Here is a 19,673-nt window from a genome sequence, read left to right as displayed (position 1 = left end):
GGATGTTCTCAAGAGCGAACTTGCCACAATATACGGTCACATTCAAATTCCATTAGCCGAACCGTTTAGATCATTCCCAAGGTTAGTATGCTTTAAGGCTTTTTGAGGCTCTGATTTGTTGATAGTAAGACCGCACTCAGGGACATGGTATAGACAATATTATAGACAATACCTAGGGAGACATGTTATACATAGTATAATATAGTACGGTATAAGTTCGGCACCTTAGGTACCTAATTTGAAAATGCCTGCTCCATTTCATTCGACTTGTCAATGGCGGTAATGTTGCAATTCAGAACTGAACTGCACTACAGCACGCCTCTTACTAAAAACACTCAAGCCAAGTTGTTCATACGTAGTATGCGTATCATTTACACTAAGCAAGCCACCTAGATCGACACCCATCTTGTGCTCAGCCAAGCTACTTGGCAATTATCGCATGGGCTCGCATACCTAACAATATCCAAAATAATATATATACATAAGCTTAGCTTAAAGGAGAGGAACTTCCAGATGTAGAAGATGAGATATCAAATTGTAGGATTCATCGGGAGAGGGGGGGAGGGGCAGATGGGTTACCCCCTAGCTTATAACCCAGCCAATCACAGCTTAGCACATGGACGCAATAGGTAGGTAGATACCTACCTAAGGTACCTAGCCTTACTTAATACAATTAGAATTTAAGATCCATTATCTTAACTTAGGTACTCTCTAGGTAATAATGTTATAATCGAGATTGCAGTGGCCTATAGTTGTTGACTTGTTCACTTGTTAATTAACCCGAGTTTGAGTCCTACGTTGCTCGTGAATTCCAACTTTGAAAGTGAACGAGGGGCGTACATTAATTATTAAGGGGTACCTAGCAAAACAGCTATAATCGAACTACATAAAAGTCTTCTATCAGACTTGGTCTCTCAAGTGTGCTATAGGAAATCGACCCGAATACAACATTGCCAATTCTTTTCTGTACAAACCCTCCGAATACATGCTAGGTAAAGCAAGGCGGCCTGGTAGCCTTTTTGGTTCTTATGCAAGTAGATTAAAATGTGTTTCCATATCACCCCACTCCGAAAGCATATTATCCGACTCTGGCGCCTTGACCATGGAACTGACGATGTTGATGCAAAGTCCGCTTACATGGCGAGCATTAATTACCTTGCCATTTGCAAGCGATACTCGTACTTGAAGGTTGGACCTTAGAAACGGCTCTGCATCTTCTGCGTGCAAGCTTGGTACCTTTCCTGATGCTACCATATGCATCAGAGCCGAAGTTATGGGGATTGTACCAGTTACCATTCGATCAGAAACGTGGCCGTGCACGCTTTTGTGAGCGAAGATACCGTGAGTGCCTACTAAGTTGGGTGCTACCGGCCATAATGAAGGGTCAGGTGGAACGTCCCCTAGGAAGAGATGAATCGAAAATGAACCACCCATGGCTTGCTTGTTAACTCTTATATTTGCAATCCACTCGCGGTATTTACCACCTCTGAAAATTGCGCCCAAGGAAGGCCGGTTTGAAGATTGACTGCTCCAAGATATCCCATTTGCTCTATACGATTCGCGGTGGCTTGAACGCTTGGTATGCCTGCTGCTGTGTCGCAGACTCCTGTCTGATCCGATGAATATAGAAGCCGGGCTAAACTTTCCATATAGCTTATTTATTGTTGTCACAAGCTCCGCACGACTCGTGTTTGCTACTTCAGCGTAAGTATAACCAAAGACTTCATGATCCCGCACCATGTCAGCCGTCCAGAAGTGTGTTTCGTTGACAAAGAATGGGGTGAGAGGCGTTTGAGAGTTTTCCAACTGGCCGGGAGACGTCGTATGGGAAGAATAGACAGCAGCTTGGGGGATCACATATGTGTCATTGTAAAGGTGTTGCCACATAGTAAAAATCCTATCAACATTGGTATGATGTAGCCAGAAGAGTGGATCAAATCCAGAATAAGCTATGATGGCAAGGTGCCCATAAACACCACCCCCAACAGTGTGGATTGCATCGTGAATGGACTCAAGGGAGTCATATGTGCCGTTGTTGGGACCGGTAATCCAGGCCTCATTGCTGAAGGTTGTATAATTGGGGTAGTGAGAGAATAAGTTGTACAGCCGCTGTTGGAAACTCGGAAGGTGTATATCTAACGCGTGTGCCACGAAGGTGTTGTTTGAAGTTGCGTTTGCACTATTAATTGGGCGCGGTGCTCGTTTTGTCTCGCGCCATGTGTTGTACTAGGCACGTTACTGTTAGCATATGAGCTCCCCTCACAGGGGAAATAAGCTTACAGGAAAATCTGGAAACGTTGAGCTATTAAATGGCCTGAAGACGTAGCTGAACAGAGGGTTGGCAATAGTTTGAACACCGTTTGGCCCGGTTACATTAATGAATGGCGAATCACCAACACCGGGCGGGAGTACACTGTCTCCTTTAGGGGGGACGGCAGCCCAATCCCAGTACGGAATCCGGAAGGTATCGGCAGCTTTTTGGAACCGGTCTTGGAGTTCTGGCGGGTAAAACGAGGCAATAAATTGAACAATATTATACAAGACTTGCTAATACAGGCCGAGTCAGCATCTTACTTGGAAAATCGCAATATATAATCAAAGCTTTTATGATCAAAGGGGGGTGGATTCTTTCAGTATACCTCGTATAGAGCAAGATATGGTCGATGCCAAGGAGGAAACAGAATGGACACATGAGTACAATATCCACTATGCTCGTTTCCGGGTGTTGGGTCGACATCTTCCCACGTTAACGCGGGTGCTCCATGAATGCCTATCGTTCGTTAGAATATAAACCCATCATTGCGTCTGCCGGCGTACCTGTGATCTGGTACCACGAGAATGGTGACTCCTGATCGGTGAACTGCATCCAGCTAAGGGCCAGGAGGTACAGGTTCCATTTATCCTCGTCTTTTTGCAAGTCTCGGATATCTGGTCTCAGCTGGATTTCTCCATTGACACGAGGAGGGCCGGCTACGATAGAAGACTGAGACGGAGCCCGTTTTCGTAAGCGGAGATCAGCGGTAAACCCATAGTCGTATTGTCCCAGCTGTATGCCAGCAACAGCTACAGAAAAGAGCAATGCGAAAACTAGACAAATCCTATGAATGGATGACATGTCGGGCTGTCATGAAAATGGAACTTCTTGGAAAAAAAGTACGGATGAAGCCGTGGACCACAAAAATGACACACAAGAAAAAGCAGCCAAATAGTACGACACATGTGACGGAGATGAAAGATATCGTTGGAGCTCTGGAGGTGTCGGGGAGAAAGTAGTCAAAAGACGAGACAGGATAGATGAGTTTGTCTTGTCGATAAATGATAAATGCGAATGGACTAAAGGGCTTTTGGTTAGGGCGGTCTTTCCATAGGATATGAAGACGGGACGATGCTTAGATTAATAGAATGATAATCGTATTGTAAGTATTGTAACGGGAGGAAGCCAAAACCTTCGGACGCGTAGTAGAAATTAGGGACGTACACGTCGGTAGATCTCTGTAGATCTCTGTAGACCTTTGTAATTCTTTACATAAATGCACGTATATATCTGCACGTATACCTGCACATAAACCTGCACATGTGGTTATGTGTGAGGTACCTAACCTAATGCATGTGTACCTGCCTAAGGTATAGGGGTCGTAGTAGCTTATCTTGCTTCTTGCTGCCTGCATCCTGCCTTAGTTTCAAACCAAGATTGAACTAGGAAATAACGAGTTGACCCGGCACCATCTCATGATTGCCGTCCTCCTACAGACTTCCTCGGTTTGGTTTAAAAACTAAGTCTCATTACTCTCTTCACTGCCTAACCTAACCCAACCTAACCTCCTAATTAATACTTCTTCCCATGAGTCTCTAAAAATAATAAGAACCTATATAAAAAGATTCCTATAGCCGAACAGGCAATACAAATAAGATACCTACCTAACCTAGGGTATGTTATTGGAAGCATGATGATACACAGTAGTTAGCCGCTCTGAAACTAGTTTCGTCCTATCTTCGGTTACATACATCAATTGCCGTCTTCTTGGAACAGTCACAGCCCTTGTCATCACAAAAGGAAATAAGTCATGCAGATATATCACATGGCTTAGAAATTTGTATTAACTTCACTGTGTATCTCTACCGAAACTATCCATTTTAAACCCGAATCCTATTACCGAAAACCTTTAAACTCCATCTAATGCAACTGACTCCTTTTTTTGAGACTCATCTTTGAGACACTCTACGCGGCCGCAACCACGGGCGGAAGCGCGTTTGTTCTCTTTCCCGTAGAAATTACGTCCCATTTCGCCTGTAAGAGCGGGCCCTTTCGCGGAGCATCCTTCGGGTCTACTCGGTACTTCAACTTCACACCCATAGCTGCTAGCTCCACGTCAAGATACTTGAGAGCACCAGGAACTGCTACTTTCGTCGTGTCTTCACCTCCGATCCACTGGTTCCCCTGTCCATCTTCCCATATTTCCCCGGCTAATTTACTCAAGTCCACATCGTCAATCTGGTCAAGACGAGTTGCACAGTTTCGGCATCGGACGTTGTTCACTGTCTTCTTCCTACCCATGAAAGGAGATACCGTAGGCTGTACCGACAAGAAAGAGCCGCACCGACGGCAGATCCATGATGGTGTATAATCCGAGCAGTTGAGAAGACGGTCTTGTAGAAGGAAGGCTGTACCGTGCGCTAATAAGGCATCTCGTTCCATTTCGCCGACACGAATACCACCACCTCGCTTTCTACCTTTGATCGGCTGTCCCGTCGTAGCGACCACGGGTCCCGTCGTTCTTACTTGATACTTATCGTTGACCATGTGACGCAGTCGTTGGTAATATACGACGCCAATGTAAATATCTGCCGCTAGTTCTTCTCCAGTAATTCCCGAGTACATAGGTTCATTTCCGTGGTAATTGTAGCCAGCTTTCATGAGTTGATGTCCGAAATAGTCGGCGGCTGTATTATCTTCGTCAAAACGGAAAGGAGTCGAGTCTTGTGCGAGACCGTGAAGCGCGCCTGCTTTTCCTGCTAGCGACTCGACGAACATACCGATCGTCATTCGAGAGGGGAAAGCGTGAGGGTTGATAATAATATCCGGTTGAATGCCGGATTCCGAGAAGGGCATATCCACGGCCGGCCATTTCTGCGAAGCGACACCTTTTTGACCGTGGCGCGATGAGAACTTATCACCAATAACTGGTGATCGGGGAACGCGGAACTTGATCGAAATTGTCTGGGCAACCTCGTTACCTTGTTCACTGCCGATTAATCGCACTTCTTCAATGAATGCTTGCTCCGAATCCTTGTACTTTTCGTACTTGGTGACGCCGTCTCGATTTACTAAGTTGCCACTGTAGTCTGCGGAGACTGTGTGGTAAGCGAAGATGATATCACCTTCTTGGACCATTCGTCCGACATACGGGAGACCATCTTCATCTAACATGGTCTGTGTCCATGCCTTGACGACGCTGCCTGGGGCGAAGCCAAACATTTTGGTCACATTCTTGGCCGACCTTGTGCGACTTTCCTCCTTCAGGGTGTACTTTTTAGTTTTGTAGATCGTGCCGTGTCCAAAGCCTCGTTCGTGAGCTGACTTGTTAAGAATCATAGCGTCGTCCATATCGTATCCCGTGTAGGATATCACAGCGACAACCGCGTTTGTTCCATTGGGGAAATTATCGAAGCCGTATGCATTATGGAGTGGAGATCTGACAATAGGAGTCTGACCGGTCTGAAGACGGTACATCTTGTTGTCTGTGCGGTATGCCAGCGACGTTCCTGGAGTTCCCATCGTTTGCTTACCCATCTGACACTGGTACATATTTCTTGGAGACTGGTTGAAGTCTGAGAACGGTGTCATATTTGCCAGAATCGATAGAATATTCGTAGGGTCAAATTCAACATGCGTTGACTCTCCCGAGACGACTTCTTGTTCCGTACAAGCAATAGACATATATGGCTGCTCCAAGGGTCCTACAAAATCTTCCTTCGCTAATGGGAGGTACTTGGTTGGCCTCACCATTCTGGCGGGTTCAGAAGACATGTAGATGCCAGGGTAAGATCCTCCCTTGGACGATGGTACATATCCAATTTCAAGGTGCACAGGGATGCCGTGAGAGCCTTCAACTTTCCAGTATCGGAAAGTATCCGCTATTCTGCGCGACTCGGACGGGTGGCACCAACCAAGGATCCTACCATTCAAGATAACGACAACGCTTTCATCCGTCGCGGCAGATGAAGTGTCGACAACGCCAAGCTCGGCGGCCAGTTGTGGGATCATGGACGTATCGACAGGACTAGTCATAATCTTGCATTTATGTGCAAGATGGTTAAGTAGACCACAGGGCGAGCCATCTGGAGTATGGACAGGGCAGAGGAAACCCCAAGACTCGGGTAGCAACTTTCGTACCGTTGTGGTCTTCAATTGAGCGAAGAAACTTCCTCGATGTACCATTCGGAAATGACTGATAAAACGAAGGAAATTGAGTTTCTCGGCGACAACGGTGAAACCTGATACTTGCTGGAGATCCAAACCGGAGGGGCTTGATAAGTTACCAGTCGATAAGAAATATTCCAGGGCGTTGCCGACATTTTCATTGGTCTTCTGGAATATTTTGATAGGAAAATCTTTTGCGAATTCTTCAGAGGTAAACGACCTCGAAGGGTACCTTCTCATATATTCCCTTAGCGCACCACGGAGTCCTACGGAAAGTAACTCGTCCAGCCGTTCTTTTATGATCATGCCGTATAAGAATCCGCCGAGGAGAATCTCTTGGTTCTGAACCGCATCGGGATTGTCGATTGAACAGTCCCCAGCAACTAGAGCATAGAGCTTCCTGATCATAAACAATAGCATGCGGAACTTGTCTGAATCTTGCTGCTCCGTTACGTTGATATTTCCTAGGTGTACCAATACAATCCGTCGCAAGAATTCAGTGCCCACCTCGTAGTGCGATAGAGTATCAGGTACTCCTAAGACAGGCCGGAATTTCTCTCCAAGATACGATCGGGTCTGCGCCATTGTATATAGTCCGTAAGTCTTATAAGTTCGTAATAAGAGTTCAACACGATCCGTGAGGAATGTGTTCTCGATGCCCTTCGAGTCTGGAGATCCAACTAAACCTTCAAAAATTTCTCTGTCGTTCGTTTCTACGAGTGCCTTCAAAATCATCATAACTGGAACTAAATATTCGTTCTTTCGCCAAGAGAAACGGAAGGTAACATTACCATCGTCTAGGTAATGAAGAACATTCGTTTGCGAGGTCTCGTCAGGTCGCACTGATCTAAGTATAATACCGTAAGGAGTATAGGCAGGGCCACGATTAGTGAAGCTTGGACGGTTGATGGCCAGAGGAAAGTTTCTTCGGTTGACCAGGAGGAGTCGTATAATCTTTTCGATACCGTTGACAATAAAATAACCCCCTAGCTCTTCTGATTCCTCTTTACGCGCAACCAATTGCGCCGGACTGTTATCTCTGAGATGGCAATAAGCCGACTATGAAATGGCTTAGCAAAACACAACTTTTTACCAAAACAGGAAGGGCAGTTTGAAAATCCTACCTTTACCATGATTGGCAGCTGGCCAATCTCTCGCGTGAACTCCTTTACATCGCCATCGTTTATGCTGTACTCAAACGTGGCAGAAAGCTTTCCTCGGTACGAAACATGGCGTTCTCTACACTCTGCAGGTAGGATCTCGCGGTTTTTTACAGCGAACTTATTTGAAGGGGGTAGCTGCGATTTTTGAAGGTGTATTCCCTTGCACCTTATCTTCAGCCTGTTCTTCCCGGCTGGCGGAGCGCGCTCGTCTCCATCCAGAAATAACCTCGTGCCAATATCAGCCAGTCCTTTCGCGACCAGGCCATTGTCGCCGAAGAGGGCATCGAAGGATTCGATATGCGGGTTTACGGCTTCCTGCAATAAAGGATATGCAGACCGATCTGTCGGGGGGTCTCTGAAAAGCTTCTCCCGACGAAGAGTATTATACCCGTGATCCCAGTTCGTGTTAGTTGGTTGTGGTGCCATTGCGACAGGTGAAGGATATCCCCCGTGTTTAGATTAATTAAACTTCACAAGTCTCACTGCATAAAATGGTAGGGTCCAGGGAGGAGCGTAGTAAGTGCTGTGGCGGATCTACGCTCAGAGATTGAGCATAACCACGTTTTATTGAGTGAGCTCAAACCCCTCTGTTTTTGAGACTTGAGGACTTGTTTGAACAAAAAGAGAAAAAAAAGCTTATCAGCCAAAATATTTCAGTTGCTACCATCTGATCTCCTATCGATAAATGCTTATCAGATGCACTAAACACTATGTGGGCTGGTGGGATAGGTACATAGTAGGTACAATACATGTATCGAAGTACCTACCTAGGTACGTACCTAATCTACCTCTATCACTGCACAGTGCCCATTGTTCATCTATGGACGTTGGTTGGACCCTACATTAAAACACGGAAGGTGCCTACAACTCTGAGTCTACAATATGACGAGTATTACAGAGGTTATGTACCTTAGGTAGGCCTTTAGCGTCATTATCTACGGACGTCTTATTTCCATCTCTGCCAACTATCTCTCTCATTGGGAAAGTTTTTGTGATCAGATTGTCTACATAGGGAGCTAGCTTGCTATTACGATAGCTACGATAGCTGTCCTCTTTGAATTGAGAAAAGCCATTTCTGGTGCTATTTATTCCACCTTGGGACAGATTCTCAACCACTCATCTCATCAGGAAGCACGAGGTGCAACGTACATGGTTGTTGTCATCTTGCACCGGTCTTGCAGCCCAACCGACGTCTTAAAGCTGTCTGCCGTGCATACTTGCATCCCGCAGGCTGCCTGCCTTGGTCCAGTCTAAATCCGCCTAGTAGAATTTTTAGTAGGGTTAGGTACATACCAACTTTGAAGTCTTTGGTCCTGGATTTCATTTTATCACTACCTACCTCATACATACATACAATACATACGTCTTCTATCTCTCTGGGCTGTTGCATCTGACCTCACTCGAGGTCGTTCATTGCCTGCATATTAGAAGACCTGACCGCTTCTAGGACCTTAAATCGCAACCTACCATTTCCCACTTGGGTCTTTCGTTGCAAACAAGCCGGTCACTGTTCAGGGCTCCGGTCATCGCCACTTAGGCTTCTTACTCGCACCGTGCTGTTTCCAAAGCTGAATTTACGACGATATCGTGCCAAGAAATCTAGTCGATTCGGCTCTATTCGATATCTAACAACTACGCCCTCAAGAGCGAGGGGTAACTTCATAAAAATAGCGTTGGGCAGAGCGAGCTCTCGGTCCGGCAAAAGAAATACGTAAGGCATAACTTAGCCCAATAAGCTTAGCTGCTGATGGTGGTGCTGCTGAGTGTGGGGGAGCGACTTGGATACCTTACCCGCCCGAGCAGGTGATGGGTCTTCCGACGCGGCCAGAGTAGCAGTTCGGGAAAACCCTCGAGGCGCAAAGCTGCGAGCAAGAGCAGAACAACTCTCTCTGGTTAACCCTTCTCTCCTACAGAGCTCCACTACAGAAACAGAGCATAACAAGCCCCCTTACCTTTTTTTCGTTCTGTCCCCGACTTCTGTTACGGTATTCCATCTATCCTACCACCATCCGTAAACTCTTTAGATCAATCTCACAAGCTTACATCGGGGTTCATTAAAGCTAACAAAAGTCTAAGCAACCTGGGATTTGGGACCTGGCGCCTTCAGGTGATACCTCCCAAGGTTGTGCCATCTACGAGACGCTCGCAACGGGCCGGTCAATAGCGACCATCTTAATTCCCCATACTCGCGGCTCCAATCCGTTCCCGCTCGTTAAGCTCTCGTGCGGCACGTCCATTATTTATCTATCTCTCTCGGTGCAGTCTCCATCTACAGTGCACTAAGCTCAGATACATTTTAACCTACCTGGACTATTGTGGTTCGAAATTGAATGGCCTTGTCGAAATAGACGAATGAAACCCCAGTCTTTCTAGCCGCTGTCGGTTCAGATGCAAGGTCGGCCTTCTATCCCTCCCACCTGGTCACGTCCCAGTTGAAGGCACGGGGCATCATAAGTTCATAACTGCTTGTGCGATCTTCCGTGGTGGGGAATTGTGACCCTCCGTCCAGGCGTCACCGTTCATCCCGCTTCTATCTTTCATCAAATGCTGCATGTACCTTCACCACCGTCAAAAAGCTACCTTTTGATAGATCGCATTCACCGAGCTCAATTTTGTACCTGAACCGACTCACCCGCTGTGAGCGCTACGAGCGAAGACATCGCGGCTTATCCTTATACGAGACATTTTTATTCTTATTTTCACCACGCAAATCGCAGCGCAAACTATTTAAACTTGTTGTTTGAGACAAACCCCCAGTCCATCTGTCCACCGCGTTTTTTTAACTGGCTAAGCCTTGCGTGGAGCTGCAAAATATCTTCGTCAATTTTTTTTCTTCTTACGATCCTGGCGATTCTGACAATTACGGCCTTTGCTACTCAATAGATAGAAACGATTCCTAAGTTGAATACGATGGCAGGGATATTCCGGAAGGTATATGACTGGCTACTCAGGACTTTCTGGTGAGTGCGAAGCTACGCTCAGCGCGGGGTCGCAGGTCGGCGTCGCTCACCGCCGTACCTGCGTATGCCTCTGCATCGCGACGTCGCCGACCCTTGCCGAAGTGCGCTATACTGATAGTTCTCTCTAGGGCAACCGAGATGGACGTCACGATGATAGGTCTGCAGAACGCTGGGAAGACGTCCTTGCTCCGTGTCCTATCGGTAAATAACCCCAGTCATGAATCACCGCAAATATCTTAAGCTTCCACTAACGATCCGTTTTGTTCCAGGGTGGTGAATTTACGATCGAGTAAGCACGAGACCCTTACTAATAGCTAGCTTTTCAACCTTCTGTTATGCCGCAGGATTTTCAATATGGTTGTCGCGAGGTCGGCTAATAAGTCATGCAGCTCCATTCCCACCGTAGGTTTCAATATGAAGCGCGTACAACGTGGCCATGTGACACTTAAGTGCTGGGACTTGGGTGGTCAACCTCGTTTTCGGCCGATGTGGGAAAGATACTGTCGGGGAGTGAATGCGATCGTATTCATCGTCGACATCGCAGACCAGGATCTGCTGCCCATGGCTAAAGAGGAGCTCCATTCCCTTATGTCGCAACCCAGCCTCGAAGGCATCCCTTTGCTTGTGCTCGGAAATAAGTCCGACCTTCATATCAAACTAAGCGTTGATGAACTCATAGATGCTCTGGATCTGAAGAGTATAGGACATCGCGAGGTTTCCTGCTATGGGATTAGCGCGAAGGAGGAGACCAACCTAGACGCCGTAATTCAATGGCTCATGAAATGGGCCAACAGATAAACTGATCTTTGCCGTCCACAGCACTTGGTTTTTTTGTCCCTCTTACCCCCTCTTCTTCGGTTGCCAGGAAACTTGAGCCTGCCCCCGGGGAAGGCTTTTCCCCTCGCCGCTCCTGAGACACTTCGGATGCATTTTCACGACGCTAATGATATCATGGGATGTAAAAGACGGTTCAAGTTCCGGCCGGCGACGACCTAATATATAAAACATCTCTCGCGAGCTTAAGTATGGAGGTGACTGTATCGTCAGTGTGCCTTCATCTCGATTCTCACCTTGGAGTATTTCATTTTCCTTTTATGTGCCTTATCTGCTCGACCCGGACAACTGCATGGGCTACTGGGAAACGTAGTCGACGGTTTCAGAACTCGACGTTGCTAGAAGGGTCAGGATAGCCTCCACAATACGTTTATTTCCATTGGTCGGTCCATCACGTCAACGTTAAGGAGGAGATTTGACAGTGAATATTGGTAGATGTTCGAATATGCAAGGATGATAAGCAAGGAAGCATCGGTGTAGTTAGATGCATTTATGACCGAATCAATCATGACTTCACGACTTCACTGGAAAGCCTCTGGTGATATTAAAAATATCATTCATATGTGCATTGCTTCAACGTATCCAATGTCCGCAGGAAACGAATGGTTGGTAAAATTTTTCGAGGAGCGCAAAGGAGATGCGCCCAAGGCGACGCTGAGGGAAATCCTTTAGTAGCCCCCCAGTAAAAAATAAGAAAAAAGGTGTGTCACAAGTGCGCGCAGCTCGACAAGACGTCTGTCGCTCGACAGGGACTGCAGCTAAAAAGCCCAACCTTTTAACAGGAGTAAGGAAAATGGGGGAAGACGAGATTGAGACGGGTCAGAAGTAAAAAAACAGAGAAGGTGAAAAGAAGAAGAGAAAAAGGCATTGGTGAACAGGAAGAAGAAGAGGTGCAGGAAAAGCGATAGTTGAAGGCTACACACAGACCACATTTGATGCGATGATGAGTTGGCAAACCCTCCCAGGCGTCTCGACGAGAGAAGGGGGGGGTTGATTGGTTCGACAGAAGCGACCACGAACAGCGCAACGTGGACTTCAGGTACCTCAACAGGGAGCATGTGGGTAGGCAGAGGTTAGGTGGGTATGGAATTGGGTATGGAATTTTTTCTTCTTCTTTTTCTTTGGAACGAAAATACTTAATGCTGTTGTTGCTGGTTAACCAAGTTCGAGTTCCATGTGTGTGTTCCATCTCTGGGTACATCTAACAACGCATGTAATACGCATCGCATCTGGTACGCATATATTACATTGCAATAACACAGCCGAGAATACATTTTGAATAAGGGATAGAAACACGGGCGAGTCAGTCATGTATTTGTATCCTTCATATTTCTTATTTTGATTTTCTATTTGATTTTGTGTTTCTTCTCTTTTCTTTTCTAACTCGTAACGGGCGAAGGCGCCCCAGGTAGCGTAGCGTCGTGTTTTGAAAATGGGCGACATGCCATGGGCCCATGATATGAAATTCTACGGAGATTTTTGACGTGGCCGCATGTCATTAGCTCGCCGGACCTGCTGCCCTCCGTCCCCTTTTCAACTTTTAGCAACTGATCGTCCGTTCTCGGGTTCTAGACTAAGCTGAACGCGCCCACGAGCAACAACGGATCTTTCTCCCTTCTGGCCTTTTGTAACTACCTAGTAGGTATTGTAGGAGGTAATCTGTGCTTTGACAATTGTAACGTAAGTATTTAGACGATTGAATTTAATCGATTCGCCCGAAAGGGAGTTGAGTTCCAAGGTTGCTTAATAGTAGGTACCTCTCTCTATCTAGTATCCATGTCGCAAAATAATACCACAATTTATATCGCAACGTTATGCCGAAAACGGTATTTATTAGTCTAGAGTCTGCTTATGTATTATTGGTAGAACTGGAACGAGGGAGGGAAAACCTATACACAAATACAATAGAACTACTATTATAGTATAATATAGCATGATATATATGACATAATAAAGAAATAAGGAAAGGTTATAGGAATTAGAAGTTTACTATTTCTTCAAAACCGAGAAAAGGTTAAGCGGAATTAAGATATTGAGATACCTAACTTAAATGTTGAAAATAATACCTACCCCGCGTCTGAAGAGCTTCGGCTGTGTCGGTTGCGCCCTGGGGTACGTACAATACATAGGTACAAGGTAGAAAAGAAGGATGTTGTGTCCGACGCCCACGTTGTCGAGGTCATATGAGATGATGGGGTGGCTTTGCTTGATCATGGATAAAAGAAATTGTATAACTAACACTACATCTCGAATTTGTTCATTTGTCAATTAGGTAGGCATTTACTATTCAAACGTGTGGGGAGAGTGCGAGGAGGATTTGAATTTTGTATTTTGAGTACCTATTCTAATATCATGACGAAATGTGGAATGTTCTTTGAATACCGCGTATTTTTGGTACTAGGGTACTTAGCCTTGATTGCGGAGCTTCGTGATCTATTCGTCATCCGTTATCTTCCCAAGCCACAATTTGACAACCAATAAGACGGTTGGGATGGGATACAGGTCGATGCTTTTAAGGCTGCGATGTCGCCAGCATTCCCACTATTTGGAATTTACCTAGGTACTTACTGCTTTTAGGTAAGAACTTAGTTTCTCTTCCACCTAATGTTGTAATAGATTCACTTTAAAGTTTGCACGCCTAAGCTCTAGCTAGTTGGGAACATACATCAAACCCATTAAATACAAAAAGGCTGAGCAGGTTAGATACACGTATTAGGTTGAAACTTGAAAGACGCATTGCGCTAAGACAGCTACCTAATGATACACATGTACTCTGAATTACTAAGATACATTTCTTACACAGCCACCGCGAACGTACTATGTAAGTCCTAGCATATACCCAATACAGTGGCCAAGCAGGTTATCCTACTCGAATTCGGTAATCGGCAGCTTCCAAGCCATGCCGTGCAGCGTGTTGCGTGTTCATTGTCTTAAGGGTGCATATTTTCAATAAGAAGAATACAATCGACGCCTCTTTCCTCTTCTTTCCAACCTACTCCTACATTCTTAATTCTTAAATGTTTAAAACATTTAACTAATTACAACTTTTTACCAAACCTTTACATTAGGTACATATACATTAGGTATCAACATACAAAACCGCGTGCATTTGTCCCCACGTCATTTGTACATTCACGATATATTAATCAGAACCCGACGTCACTTAGCGTCATACCCTTGACAACGACATTTTCCCTTTTCGGCCACTACTGTGCATCCGGAGGTCGCCAGAGCTGAAGCTTTTGCAACCTTACAACTTCACGCTTCATCACACTTTACACTTCACATTTCCAGTATCGCGCATCATCTTGTCGCAATATCACCAAGTCAAAAAAAAAAAAAAAACATGGCGCCGCTTATCGATATAATTGGCGACGAATTGGCAAAGCGAGCCTACTGCAGACAGAATGAGTATTACAGATACGGCAGGTGCTACAGCGCCTGGTACTGGTACGGTCGATGGATCTTCGCCGCCGTGATCATTGTCCTTATCATCGCCATTCTTTTCGTCATGATGTAAGTACTTTATTTGAGCTACCTACCTAGGTTCCGATAAAATCACGGTGTCTAACATTATTCGCAGATGCGTCAACTCCCGCCGTCGTAAGCGTCGCGGTCTCCAGCCAATGTACGGAACCGGCTGGATGGCTAGAAACGCCGGTCCGAACAACAACGCCGCATACTACAACAACAATCCTCAGCCGGGCTACCAAAACCCCCCTCCGGCATACGGAGCGCCTCCCGGCCAGTCGTTCCCGATGCAAAATCAGTACACGGGCACTACTTTCTCGCCTAACGACGGCTACTACGGCCAACACGAGGGTGTCCAGGCACCGAAGAACGTCTACAATAACAACAACCACAAGGACGATTATGCTCCCCCCGAGGGCCCCCCGCCTAACCGATAAACTGGTAGCGGGATGAGACGAAGGGGGGATATCGGATGAAGAGGAGATGGAGTTAGATACGAATCGGACATACCCTTTCAAGGCTGGTGGTTCAAGGTGTTAGAAAAAGGGTTTCCTGACTATTGATTTTAGGGTTGGTAATGAGATAGTTCACGAAGGGGAAGGGGGAAACGTGTATTATGACAACGGAGCCCTGCGGGTGTCGCATTGCGAATGAATACGGGTATGAATTTTTCTAATTCTCTTGCGTTATTTGTGGATGGATGGCGGATGGCTTTGCCCGTATCTTGGCTACGATACTGCTGAGTTTAAGGTGTCTAGAAATGCTTTACTCTCGAGGTTATTACTATTCAAGTATATGATAGTTCGCAATAATGGATTTTCGGTATCTGATAGTTTCGTTTTCTGCAAGGAGTGATTAATACGAGCTGCCCTTCGACTGAATACCTAATAGGTACCTTACTAGACGGCTATGGAGGGTTAATATCAGAAAATTTCGAGAATCATGATAGATCAGATGTAATTCAGCTCATCTCAGCCCACACCTGGTCCCACCAGAGCTTCGAACGAATCAATTGAATAGATTGAATAGCGGCCCTCGTGAGAGTCTAGAGACCCTAAAAGCGGTCCTGACTTTACCTAAATAATGATTTCGACGATGCAGCAACTCCCACTTGTGGGGGCTTCGTATGCGCGAACCCCGCGAACCGTTTCTTTTCTCGCACTGGTAAAGTCGAGACAGCTCCACATGGAAATGCTACACGATAACGATGTAAAAATATATAAATGCATTTCGCAATTATACGACATTATCGTATATAGTAGGGGCCGGGGGCGCAGCTATAGAAGCGCCTGTATGACCTTTCTGGCCCAGGCGCAGCAGATGCCAATGTTCAAACAAATATAAAATGCACCAGTTAACAAAAATAGGAGGAGTTCAGTTGCCACTTGGCTGAAACTCTTTGCCCTTTGCCCTTTTCTCGATTGCATCATTGCGTTATTTTATTTTGTTATGCCATATCAAAGTTAATTAGATTAGGTTTAGGTAGGTACAGGTACCTTAAGGTGACATAACGCTCTATCGAGACCTGCAAAAGAGTCGCCAATCATGCTACCGTTAGGGGCGTATTGGACGATCTCTTTGGGCAATCACCCCCCGCTCTTAGTGACTTGGCTAATGCTGCAGGCACAATCTAGCAGTGGACTTGATTACGACTCGTCCCTGAAATTGCCGTTCTACATCCGCGCCCCCACAATTTCAGGGACAGACTGCCTTTCAGATTGCGCATTACAACATTGAGCAAGCATTTTCTCTCTCTCTCTCTCTAATTCCCTCCAGCCTTTTCTCACAATTTCATTTACACTATAGGCTGGGATTTTCCTTTTTTTTTTTTTTCCTTTTTTGGTCGAGGCATGTTTCCCCATGCCCACCATTCTTACTACTACTTCTTTGTTTTTTGTAAAACACACCTAGCTTAGGTGTATTCTTCTGACGCTCCTTCGAATACCAATTCGCTTTGATCCTTTCGTCCTTTCATTTTTCCCAGGTGGATAGACCGGCGGTCAGGCTTTAAACGTGTCCCATCTGCCAATATTCATTCGAAAATATACCGAAACGGCGACCGCCACGAGATCGAATTTTTGAGTTCCGCGTGGATTCAAACAGAGTGATTCACGGGTTGAAAAAACGACAATCAGGTAGTTTGCGTTGTATTTACGGCTACGCTAGGCGAGGTGCTACTCCCACGGGTTAGAGAACATACGACACGACTCATTCTACTACTTCGTACCATGGATCTTTAGCAACAATTATTCCTTCCCATCATTCTTTATTTTTTAGCAAAACAACTACGAAATTAGTCCGGTCTCTTTTCATCCCACATCACACGAATTGGGGCTGCCTGACATTGAGGAATTAAGCAATGCCGCACGTCGGCATTTTGATGGAGCGTAGTCTCCAAGAACGTAGCCTTAGGGGTGCGTTCATGGACCTCTTCGCGCGGAGCGCAGTCGCTGCGCTGGGCAAGCGAGAATCGGCTGGTTCAATTTCGGGCGGAATTCAAGACGCCAAGACTGCCTTCTCCAGTTGGGATAACTGTATGCAGGCCGACTTTTGCAAGTACGACTCAACCCTACGAGAAATTTCACCAGGTTCCAAGACTCAAGAGGCTAACATCTGATAGGTGGCCGGTAATTGCCGTAATTATCATAGGCGGTCTCATCATCTTCTCTATCGTCTGGTGTATCGCGCGATGCCTTTGCTGTGGGCTTTCGTGCTGCTGCGAGTGTTGTCACTGTCTAAAATGCTGCGGTGAATGTTGCGGGTGCTGTGATCCCCCTAAAGGAAGGAAAAACAAGTATCTCGACGAACCATTTGTTCCACCACACCATGAAGAGAATCAAGCCTATCGCTCGCAAGCGCCAATGAATCCAGCATTTCCCCCGGCACCTTCGCCTTCCGTCCCTCAGTATGCTGTATTCGATGACGGCGACAAGAAAAATGCGGATGCATTGCCTGCTATGCCAAGCTGGGAGGGCGCAAAAACACAAAAGGTTTTTATTGAGGAAGAGTCTGTCGAGATGGAACCGTTGAAGAAGCCGGAGAATGTCCAGAACAACTCCTTCCCCATGAGCAATTTACCACCACATACGACCACCCCGAGCCCAGTTGCTCCTGAGAACAGAAATCCTTACGGACCACCGCCTGCACAGGGAGGTCCTAATGGATATATGGCTGCAGCACGAGCCGGGCCAGACCCATATACTGCTAACGGGCAAGGCTATGACAATTATAATGATTACAATGGGTATGGACAGGCTCCGCAGGAAAATATGAACCAGGGATATGGTATGGCAGCTGGAGCAATGAGAAGCCAAACACCTCACCAGGATTATAATAACGGTTATGGAATGGGTGCAACTGAACAAGGCTATCCACAATCGCTCTCCCCGAGGCCATACGAAGATGAGTACGGCCGCAGTGCCAGTCCTATGTCATACGGTGACCCGCCTAGCTACCGTACGGCGCCGAGCAATAACGGATATGACAACCCCTCACGAATGGGTTCGCCTGGCCCACAAGCAGGTTACGGTTATGGTAATCCCAACGGAGCTCCATCTCGTATGCGCACCCCCGGTCCACGACCAGGCTACGATTACCCCCAGAGATCGCAAACACAAACGCCCAGCTACAACCGACAATATCCCCCGGTACCCCAACGACAATATTCAGCCGACTCTGCGCGACCGTTGGTGCAGGCAGCGCAAGACCAGCAGTATTCGGAGGCGCAGGGATATTTGGAGATGCCGAGACAGCAATCACCTGTCCAGAACAACGGCGGGTTTGACTTCAGCTCCGGCTATAGCCGCCCGGAAGTTCATTCTCCGGCGCCAGTACAGACGCAAACAGCGAACGGTGGTTCGGCTTACCCCGGCTATCGCACATACCGACCTCAAGGCCAGGCTCAGGCTCAGCCCCAACAGGATAACTGGAACGGAATGTAAATGCGACGAGCGTGATGGGTCGGTCTTGATTAGCGAGGGGTACCAAAATATAACCAACCAACTATTGGCGATCCGACTAATAGTAATAACATAGAGCGGATCGGACGCCAACTTCGGCGATCTCATGGACTTTTTCTGTATTAGTGAACAAGGCGTTTTCAGGAAAGGGGGACGGGGCGGCACGATCATCTGCATAGCATGACGACGGGATTCAGATATACTAGAGGACTTGCTATTACTGTTACCAGTACCAGGTATTGCGGTTTGCGATTGAATACCCCAGAGTTTTATTTTTCCCCGGCCGAGTTGTGCTTATTTATACCTAAGGGATAGACAGACAGGACTGACTGATGTACACACAGAGGTACGCTACGGGATACCTACCTTATGTATCTGTAAATAGGTCCTACTAAGTCTTTTCACTTGTAGGACAGGTGTAAATATAAAGGAACGAATTCGTTTATGCGCGTGTGGATGATTCTTTTATAAGTGGTTAGTTGAAATAAAAATAAGTACAGTTGCGCGGAACTACGATCCTATTTTGTTGGAAGACATCGAAGAAGAAAAAGGGGGGACGGGGGAGAGAGATAGAGACGTGCGTTGAGGATCACTGATTATCAACAAGCAAGGAAGTAAGTAAGTAACTTGTGACTTTGACTCGAGAATTTACCAGAAGCTAATGGGTATATTTAAAGTGCTAAGGTGCAATCATCCATCAAAGCTCTTTATGTTCCATGTTCCAATGAGAGCAACGTAACAATAATAGGCTCTCCCACCCCCCTTTTTTTCTTCCCCTCGTCCAATATAACGAACAAATATCTCAACTCAACTCATCTCATCGCAACCGCATTTCAGCGAAAAGCGTGAGAGTAACAAGATAAAT

The 19,673-nt window shown here is 46.3% G+C and overlaps 5 protein-coding genes across 5 annotated transcripts; 3 read left to right on the top strand and 2 right to left on the bottom strand.

The window, feature by feature from the left end:
- Positions 1 to 1,026: 1,026 nt before the first annotated feature.
- Positions 1,027 to 3,115, bottom strand: F4812DRAFT_451607 (Di-copper centre-containing protein; the record flags this gene model as incomplete). Its single annotated transcript, XM_047936235.1, has 4 exons — positions 1,027 to 2,226; positions 2,281 to 2,547; positions 2,640 to 2,770; positions 2,818 to 3,115. The coding sequence occupies 4 exons, from the start codon at positions 3,113 to 3,115 to the stop codon at positions 1,027 to 1,029; spliced, it is 1,896 nt and encodes a 631-aa protein (XP_047788955.1).
- Positions 3,116 to 4,075: 960 nt separating this feature from the next.
- F4812DRAFT_432287 (DNA-directed RNA polymerase I subunit RPA2) lies at positions 4,076 to 8,198 on the bottom strand. Its single transcript, XM_047934510.1, has 2 exons — positions 7,546 to 8,198; positions 4,076 to 7,480 (listed from the first exon to the last, which is right to left on the bottom strand). Exons 1-2 carry the CDS (start codon positions 8,008 to 8,010, stop codon positions 4,220 to 4,222), a joined length of 3,726 nt encoding a protein of 1,241 aa, XP_047788954.1. The 5' UTR covers positions 8,011 to 8,198; the 3' UTR covers positions 4,076 to 4,219.
- A 1,711-nt stretch (positions 8,199 to 9,909) lies between these two features.
- On the top strand, positions 9,910 to 11,363 carry F4812DRAFT_60448 (P-loop containing nucleoside triphosphate hydrolase protein). The gene is made up of 4 exons (XM_047939230.1): positions 9,910 to 10,544; positions 10,673 to 10,745; positions 10,814 to 10,833; positions 10,934 to 11,363. Exons 1-4 carry the CDS (start codon positions 10,495 to 10,497, stop codon positions 11,340 to 11,342), a joined length of 552 nt encoding a protein of 183 aa, XP_047788953.1. The 5' UTR covers positions 9,910 to 10,494; the 3' UTR covers positions 11,343 to 11,363.
- A 3,361-nt stretch (positions 11,364 to 14,724) lies between these two features.
- On the top strand, positions 14,725 to 15,286 carry F4812DRAFT_460196 (chitin synthesis regulation, resistance to congo red-domain-containing protein; the record flags this gene model as incomplete). Its single annotated transcript, XM_047937665.1, has 2 exons — positions 14,725 to 14,894; positions 14,962 to 15,286. The coding sequence occupies 2 exons, from the start codon at positions 14,725 to 14,727 to the stop codon at positions 15,284 to 15,286; spliced, it is 495 nt and encodes a 164-aa protein (XP_047788952.1).
- A 1,678-nt stretch (positions 15,287 to 16,964) lies between these two features.
- F4812DRAFT_60204 (uncharacterized protein) lies at positions 16,965 to 19,344 on the top strand. The gene is made up of 4 exons (XM_047939228.1): positions 16,965 to 17,405; positions 17,470 to 18,829; positions 18,885 to 19,044; positions 19,118 to 19,344. The coding sequence occupies exons 1-2, from the start codon at positions 17,209 to 17,211 to the stop codon at positions 18,788 to 18,790; spliced, it is 1,518 nt and encodes a 505-aa protein (XP_047788951.1). The 5' UTR covers positions 16,965 to 17,208; the 3' UTR covers positions 18,791 to 18,829; positions 18,885 to 19,044; positions 19,118 to 19,344.
- The last annotated feature ends 329 nt before the right edge of the window (positions 19,345 to 19,673 follow it).

This window comes from Daldinia caldariorum (genome assembly GCF_022478825.1).
Source record: "Daldinia caldariorum strain CBS 122874 unplaced genomic scaffold F4812scaffold_11, whole genome shotgun sequence".
NCBI lineage: Eukaryota > Fungi > Ascomycota > Sordariomycetes > Xylariales > Hypoxylaceae > Daldinia > Daldinia caldariorum.
This window is presented reverse-complemented; position numbering and strand designations above follow the sequence as displayed.